Genomic DNA, 7,767 nt, shown 5'->3' on the forward strand with positions numbered 1-7,767 from the left:
GCCTCACATCGGGCTCTCTGCTCCGCGGGGAGCCTGCTTCCCCCTCTCTCTCTGCCTGCCTCTCTGCCTACTTGTAAAATGGATGAATAAAATCTTAAAAAAAAAAAAAAAAGAAATGTAGGTATTTTGAGTTACTAAATAGAGTAAGAATCCACTTACACTGATTATTATATACATGACCCGACACAGTCAATGCTGAAAGTTCATCACTTTGAAGCTGCTGTAGTCTCTTCTCAACCATTTCTGTTAGATCCACAAAATTCTCATCAAATCCGAGTCTCTCAACAACTGGACTAAATTCCTCCAACAACTCTAAATTGAATAATATTGATGCACAGATGTTAACTAAAGTCATAACTAAAATGGATTTAACTGGGTGCCTGGGTGGCTCAGTTGGTTAAGCAACTGCCTTCGGCTCAGGTCATGATCCTGGAGTCCTGGGATCGAGTCCACATCAGGCTCCCTGCGTGGCGGGGAGTCGGTTTCTCCCTCTGACCTGTCCGCTCTCATGCTCTCATTCGCTCTCTATCTCAAATAAATAAATCTTTAAAAATAAATAAATAAAAATAAAATGGATTTAACTATTTTATGCTTAAAAATATGTCAAATATGCTTAAGGTTTAACATATATTCACACTTTCACAATACCTTAAATAAAGTCCTCTATTAACTGGACTTTTTTCCTACCCCACATTTTGAGTAAAGGCAAAATTCTGCAACAAAATAAGTCCAAAATGACATTCCCTGGACAGATGCTTATGCCAGTATATTTAGCTCAATCTCCTACACCTACAATTTCTATACCTGTAGTACATTCACTATCAATGCTTGTAGTTCATTATGATCTTGAAACAGTGGTTCCAAAGAATACAGTCAGCCTAGGAAAGCAGAGACAAGTAATAACACATGCTAGCTGTATTTTCCACAAGTCTTAAAAAGACAAAACCAATAAAATGTAAAACTTCGAGGGGCATCTGGGTGGCTCAGTGGGTTAAGCATGTGTCTCCGGTTCTGGTCATGACCTCAGGGTTCTGGGATCCAGCGTCACACTCCACGTTCAACAGGGAGTCTACTCTGCCTCTTCCCCTGGCCTTCCCATAACTAGTGTGTGAGCACACGCTCTCTTTCAAATAAATAAAACTTCCAATTATTACTGAATCACAAAGACAAGTCAGTTTGACCTGGAAATTAACCTCTAAGGACTTATCTCATGGATATCTTCATAAAAATATGCCAAAATTTCTGTATGAAAATGTCTACTGAATCATATATTTGGAAGAGCAAAAAATTGGTAACAGCCAAATAAATCCATCACTGTCAGGAAACCATGTAATTTATCATCCAACATAAGACATGTTTTGAATGAAAAGGAGTGCTTTAATAATTATGTAGGGATAACAGGCATAAAGTGGGACACACTGTTTTCATATCACTAAAGGATTGGTTAAATGCATATGGAATCAAATACAATGTAGTACTATGCAGTCATTAAAAAGAATGAGGAAGAGCTATATGAAGGATATGAAAGATCACCAGGAGGCACAACTGTAGGTACAACCTCTTCTGTATAAAGATTAACTTCTTTCAAGATGAATGAACAAGAAAAAGAAAAGTTTAACTTCTTAATATTCAGACACACCCAATTTTGCATGGAAGCACAAGTGATATTTTCGGAACATAATCTTATCTTTGCTTGGCTATCCCTTCTTCCCCCTTCTCCCATTTCACCATTGCCATGTTCCCTCCAGAAGTTAATTAATGTTAAAAACCTAGTATACATCCTTTCATGCTTCCCTTCCTGTTTATATATAGACATATATGTATGTGTAAAGGGAAGGGTTTGGGCCACTGTCCTACACATATGGAACAATATGACACGTTTTTGCATCTTGCCTTTTACTCAACAAGGCATACATATCTCTGAGTCAAACTGCGTAACACCAATGTATTCTTTTTAATTGCTATTTAATTTTCCATTATAGAGAAGTTGTAATTTGGCCATTCTCATCCTGATGAGCATTTGTTTTTATTCCATATTTTTACCAATTATGAGCCATGCTACAAGAAATATTTTTGTACATATGTTCTCATGACTTTATTTCTATTGAATAAATTACCAGCAGTAGTATCACAGGGTTAAATAGTATCTCTAATTTCAAAGAATGTTTCCATATTACTTTTTGTAAATGTATAATATTTTGTTTCTACTTTCACATTATTTTTTGAAGTATGGAAAGACATAAAATAATACCTCACTAATTCAAATTTCCTTACCTACTAATGAATCTGAGTATTCTTTTTCCACATAATTGTGGACATTGGGTTTGTTCTTTTTGTCAACGGCCTATTCATACCTTTCATCCATTTTTTTTTAAGATTTTATTTATTTATTTGACAGAAATCACAAGTAGGCAGAGAGGCAGGCAGAGAGAGAGGGAAGCAGGCTCCCTGCTGAGCAGAGAGTCCAATGTGGGAGTCAATCCCAGGACCCTGAGATCATGACCTGAACTGAAGGCAGCGGCTTAACCCACTGAGCCACCCAGGCACCCGCATCCATTTTTCTTAAGTATCTTTTTCTTATAAACTTGTAAGAGCTTTGGATATTATAGTTAACACTTTCATCTGAAAACTGCTACAATTTATAAAAGAACAAGCAAAAACAATAGCAGAAAAGATAAACAGTTGATTCTTACACATTTTTAAATTATATATATAATTGCAATATACCAGTACAAATGTGTTTTCATTTTTCCTATAATTTACTAAAACTCGATTCAAACCCAAACCTTAACAGGGAAGAGTTTATCTATACTATCATATTCAGTGTGTGTGTAAACTGCTGACAGTTCTTAACAAATCGTTTTTAATTATGTTAATCAAACATTACAGAAGCTTAACTATTAGTGCATCTATTACTGCATCAGAGAACAGATATTTCCTAATTCATTTAAATTTGGTATTTAAACTTAAAATAAAAAATGTTTTATTTTTTTTCACATTTTATATATCTTTCCATTTTCTTGCTTCCAAATTTTGTTTTACATTTTTTCTCACATTTATATAAATACCAGTCACAAGAGACTTCAAATGTCTTCCAATTATACATTTTTTTGGTCAACATTACTCATATAAAGTCATCCTCTTACATAAAATGTTTTTAAAAGCAGGCAAGACCCAAAATAAAAGTTATTAGTAAAAAGAAAGTGATTTATGGCATTTTACTAATTAAAAGATTCATGTAGTGAATGAGCATACTATATACAAATTAATGCTCAACATACCTGTAACCTTATATGACATCTCTCTGTAACGAGTCAAGTCTTCTCCATTAACTAATACCAGCTGTGGACATTTTTCTTTTGCATCTCTGACATTCATAAGTTTCTTAACTCCAAGTTTCCTAGCTTCATAGTTGCAGGTAACCACCAAATATTTCTGCTGAACTCCTATAAAAAGCAAATATAACTTTAAACTGTAATGCAATCTATTTTGATTAAAAATAAAAAGTTCTATTCATTTAAAAAGCATAGCCTCCATTCATCAAGGTTCTATGAAGTAAAATTTAACAAAAATTATCATTAATCAGTATACTTTCTGGAGTTTTCAGGAAAAAAAAATACAAATAAAATTCTTCTAGGACTTTTTTTTTCAGACAATACAAACCAGATTAATTCCTATTAAATTAACTCTCTATATAAAGTCTAGGCCATGTTTTACCAGAAAAATAAAGCAGATGAAAATAACTGAGTACAATTAATTACTGGTTTCTGGTAGAAAAACTTTCCAATGAATATAAAGCAATGTTCTGTTACAATTGCTAACCTATAATCATTAAAGATCTCCCCCCAATAAATGTTGTAATTATTGAACTGTTCTTCATAGTAATTTGCAGAAAATATTAGACAGCAAGCCATCATTAATGGGCCCCCTCCTTATCAATAATGATTAAATTATGATCATCTACAGATTATAAAAACTCTAGTTTACTAGTGGTGGCTTAAGATTACTGAAATTTATTTTCTCTTTACAGAAGCTGACCACTTGTTTATCATTGTAAAAGTAATGTTCATCTAACACATGTAAAATACAAACATGTAGTAGGAAAAAAAAAAGGTTATGTCCATTTCACCAATGTAAGACATATGTTTCTAAAATGTTGATATTATAAACAGGGAAAAGAAACATTATTTCACATAAAGATTTGTGATATATCAGATTATGCCCCAAAATAGAATCTCTGCATCAAAAGTCATAATTTAAGATTCATCAGTGAACTATATAAAAAAATAGGATTGGTAACTTCTTCAACTAAAAAACCAGTCTTTTAATACAGAATTAAATTATATGGACTCACCACTATGTCACCAGCCCAAGTTAAATAGTCACACATTTGTTGAGCATAACTAAAAGACTACTTTTGCTTTCTCCCAGAAACTTTCAACATCACACTTCTCACTTCCAGATAATCATTTATTCCTGTGTCTTAATTACACAATACTTTTTTATTGAGCATTATCTACATAGCATCTTGTGTTAAACTGCTACTAATTACAAATGCCTTTAGGAGAAAACTTACATCCTCTAATCCTAACTCCTTGACATCCCTGGGAAAGTTTAAAGATCCTACACTGATACTGGCATACCAAAAACTAGTCTTCCCTTTGCTCTTCTTTAGTAAATCAACTAGGCTGTGTTGAACTGGGATTTATCAAAACCAAATGAGGCACAAAGGTTAGCAGCAGATGAACCAGAATTGCTCTTTATGCTTATATGAAAAGATAAATTCTTACTACATGCATAAAAGAAATCTTTGGAAATTTAAATGACTTTTCCAATCTAAGATACACATATAATAGAAATGTTAAAATAAGCCAACATATTAAGATGCAAAAGGCAAGATGCAAAAACATGTCATATTGTTCCACATGTGTAGAACAGTGGCCCAAACCCTTCCCTTTACACATACATATATGTCTGTATATAAACAGGAAGGGAAGCAAGAAAGGATGTATAGTAGGTTTTTAACATTAATTAACTTCTGGAGAGAACATGGCAATGGTGAAATGGGAGAAGGGGGAAGAAGGGATAGCCAAGCAAAGATAAGATTATGTTCCGAAAATATCACTTGTGCTTCCATGCAAAATTGGGTGTGTCTGAATATTAAGAAGTTAAACTTTTCTTTTTCTTGTTCATTCATCTTGAAAGAAGTTAATCTTTATTAATTATTACTTATTAATAAGTAAATATTCTGCATTTTTATGGAAAATTTAGACTCTATACGCCTTACGTATTTAGGGGTCTGTTCAAAATCCAACTTTTTTTGTCATATGTTACACAATCCAAGAGTTAATTTCAAAACTGGAGAGGATAAATGAAAATGTCCATTAGAATGTGATGGCTTTTTTTGAGATGAGAGATTATAAAATTTAAACCACTGAGAACAAGACTAAAAGTTCATTATGGTTTTTCTGTTCACATGTTCAGTTGGCTATACTACTTGTATAAAATTCACCATTTATTAAATAAGGTTTGTAAGTTTTATACCTTTGTAGTGAAGCAAAGTTTACTGTTTATAAAGGACCTTACGAATTGCCTCCAAAATCTTTCATATGGTTAATCAGTCAGAATATAATCAACATAAATGAATGAATAATACTCTAATACAAAACGAAAACTATTATTAATGTCCAAAATTACCTAAAGGTTTGCCCTTCAGTTCCGGATTTGAAATCATTTCTACTTGTGCATAAAAGCAATCCAGATCCACATGTACTATGACTCTGGATGAAGAACTTCCTTCTGGTACCACTTGATCATGAACCAAAGCACAATATACAAAGAAACAGAAAAATATATTCAGGCTGCTTATCATCTCTGAGCAATTGGCAGTTCCTTAAAACATGGTAACTGAGAAAGAAGAATGCAGAATGATTTTAAGTTTTATCCTGGATTCATGTACCAAAGCATCTAAAAATTATAAACATGAGAGAAACTCCATTTACAGTAGCATCTTCAGTCCTGTTTACTATTTCTTTGTGCACTCCATTTTTCTCAGGCTAGAAATAACTCTGAGGCAAAAAATCTTGATCAATAATAGAAGCAAGAGGTAATCCTATCACTTGCAAGTTTCTAACAACTTTCAGAATAAATCATAAGGGGAAGAAAATTTAAACACTTATTTCAACCAACTAAAAATTATTCTAAGTGGCATGCTCTTAAATTTTAAAAAAAAATCATAAATACAAAAGGGCAGAAGCCAGACCTATGGGTTCCAACGGACTATATTTAGTGTCCATATGATAGCAGGATTATCTAGTTCAGTGCTGAATCCCAAATACCTGGGAAGAGTGCCTGGTATAGAACAGACTACCAATAAATACTCACTAAATTAAAATAAGGAATAAATATTTCGCGAATTTTAAAAAGTAGCTCATGTCATGGGGTGGGGAAGGAATGGGGGATAAGAGAGGAGATTCCAGCTTTTACCCAGTTAAAAACAAGGCAGGCTAAGTGCAATGTGGTATTCTGGTCTGAATACTGGCACAAAAACTTTAATGGAAAAAACTGGTACGTTTGTACTTTAGTCAACAGCAGTATGCCAGTGTTCACTTCTCAGTTTTGACATACGTACTACAGTCATAGAAGACATTAACATTAGGGAAAGGCACTTCTGCAACTCCTTTAAGTCTAACATTACTGCTAAATTTAAAAGTTAAAAGGGGAAGGGGAGGCCGGGAATTAGAGCCTTGGCCCCAGGCCCTGGGGTTGGGCAGTACAAGGTAGAGCCCAGAGGCTGGAAGTGGGTCACGGAGAGGCGGCCACTGCAGATGTGCCCCGTCTTCGGTTCCGAGCCCAGCCTGAGCCCCAGCCTCTGCCAAGTGCGCGACAAGGTTCTCTACTTCTGCAACGTTACACCTTCCCGGCGCCTCTTAGGCCTTCACCGGGAGGTTTGGGGGATCACAAGTGCATCCTCGACTATCATAATTGACACGCCCACCCTCGTCCTACTAGGCGAAGCCATCCTTTCGGGATCTTGGCCATAAAACACCAGGTAGCGGAGAACAGCTCTTTCCATCAAGCCAGGAAAACGAAAGGACCAGAGCGAGGCGGGGACCGTCGCACCCCAACGGCCGCCGCCGCCCCTGGCCTCCGCCCGCCCCACCCTTCTCATTTACACCAAGGGAGGCCGCCGGGCTCCTCAGGCCCGGGCGCACCGGGCGAGCCGCCTGCTTCGCCCGCCTCCGCCCGCTCCATGTCCTGAGCCGCGTCCTCTTCCTCGTCTCGGTCCGCTTCCTCCTCGGGCTCCACCCCCAGCTGCTCCATCCCGCCGCGGCCAACCGCAGCGCAGCTTCCGGCCGCTTCCGCCCGGTCTCCAGGGAAACCGCGAGCCGACCTCCCCCAACCGCTTAGGCTTTCACGCCTGCGCAGTCGGGGCCGACCGGGCAGTTGCCCGAAGGGGCGCGCGCGCCAAGAGTTGTGTCGTGGCACGTGCTGAGGTTCCATCTCGCCCAGTCGAGGCCGGAAGTGAGGGATTGCAGTCCCAAACAGCAGTTTTTGTTTTGTTTCGGTTTTTTTTTTTGTTTTTTTGTATTTTTTTTAGATCTTTGGAGTTAGTCCCATACCACAAATTTTAACTTTTTAAAAAGCTTTGCAAAAAGGCCACCCTGTTCTCCCGGTAACTGTTAGCACAGTTGGTAACCCTTAGACACTGAACGATTTGTGGTGATGGAGAGTGGGAGAAAGGGAGGGAATTACTGTCAGAGCAAG

General features: G+C 36.8%; 1 protein-coding gene across 3 annotated transcripts in view; it reads right to left on the minus strand.

Annotated features, from left to right (window-relative positions):
• Positions 1 to 7,307, minus strand: part of POLI (DNA polymerase iota) — a 20,134-nt gene extending 12,827 nt beyond the window's left edge. Inside the window, exons 1-4 of one of the 3 annotated variants that reach the window (XM_080820922.1) lie at positions 7,176 to 7,307; positions 5,698 to 5,808; positions 3,282 to 3,446; positions 160 to 312 (exon numbers count right to left, since the gene is read on the minus strand). In XM_080820922.1, the coding sequence (XP_080677048.1) occupies positions 160 to 312; positions 3,282 to 3,446; positions 5,698 to 5,808; positions 7,176 to 7,254 (508 nt within the window). In that variant the 5' untranslated portion in view covers positions 7,255 to 7,307. Of the gene's footprint in view, positions 1 to 159; positions 313 to 3,281; positions 3,447 to 5,697; positions 5,908 to 7,175 lie in introns of all 3 variants that reach the window. The other 2 variants (XM_080820923.1, XM_080820924.1) reach the window with 2 other exon arrangements.
• Between the last annotated feature and the right edge of the window lie 460 nt (positions 7,308 to 7,767).

This window comes from Martes martes (assembly GCF_963455335.1).
Source record: "Martes martes genome assembly, chromosome: 13".
NCBI classification, from domain to species: Eukaryota; Metazoa; Chordata; class Mammalia; order Carnivora; family Mustelidae; genus Martes; species Martes martes.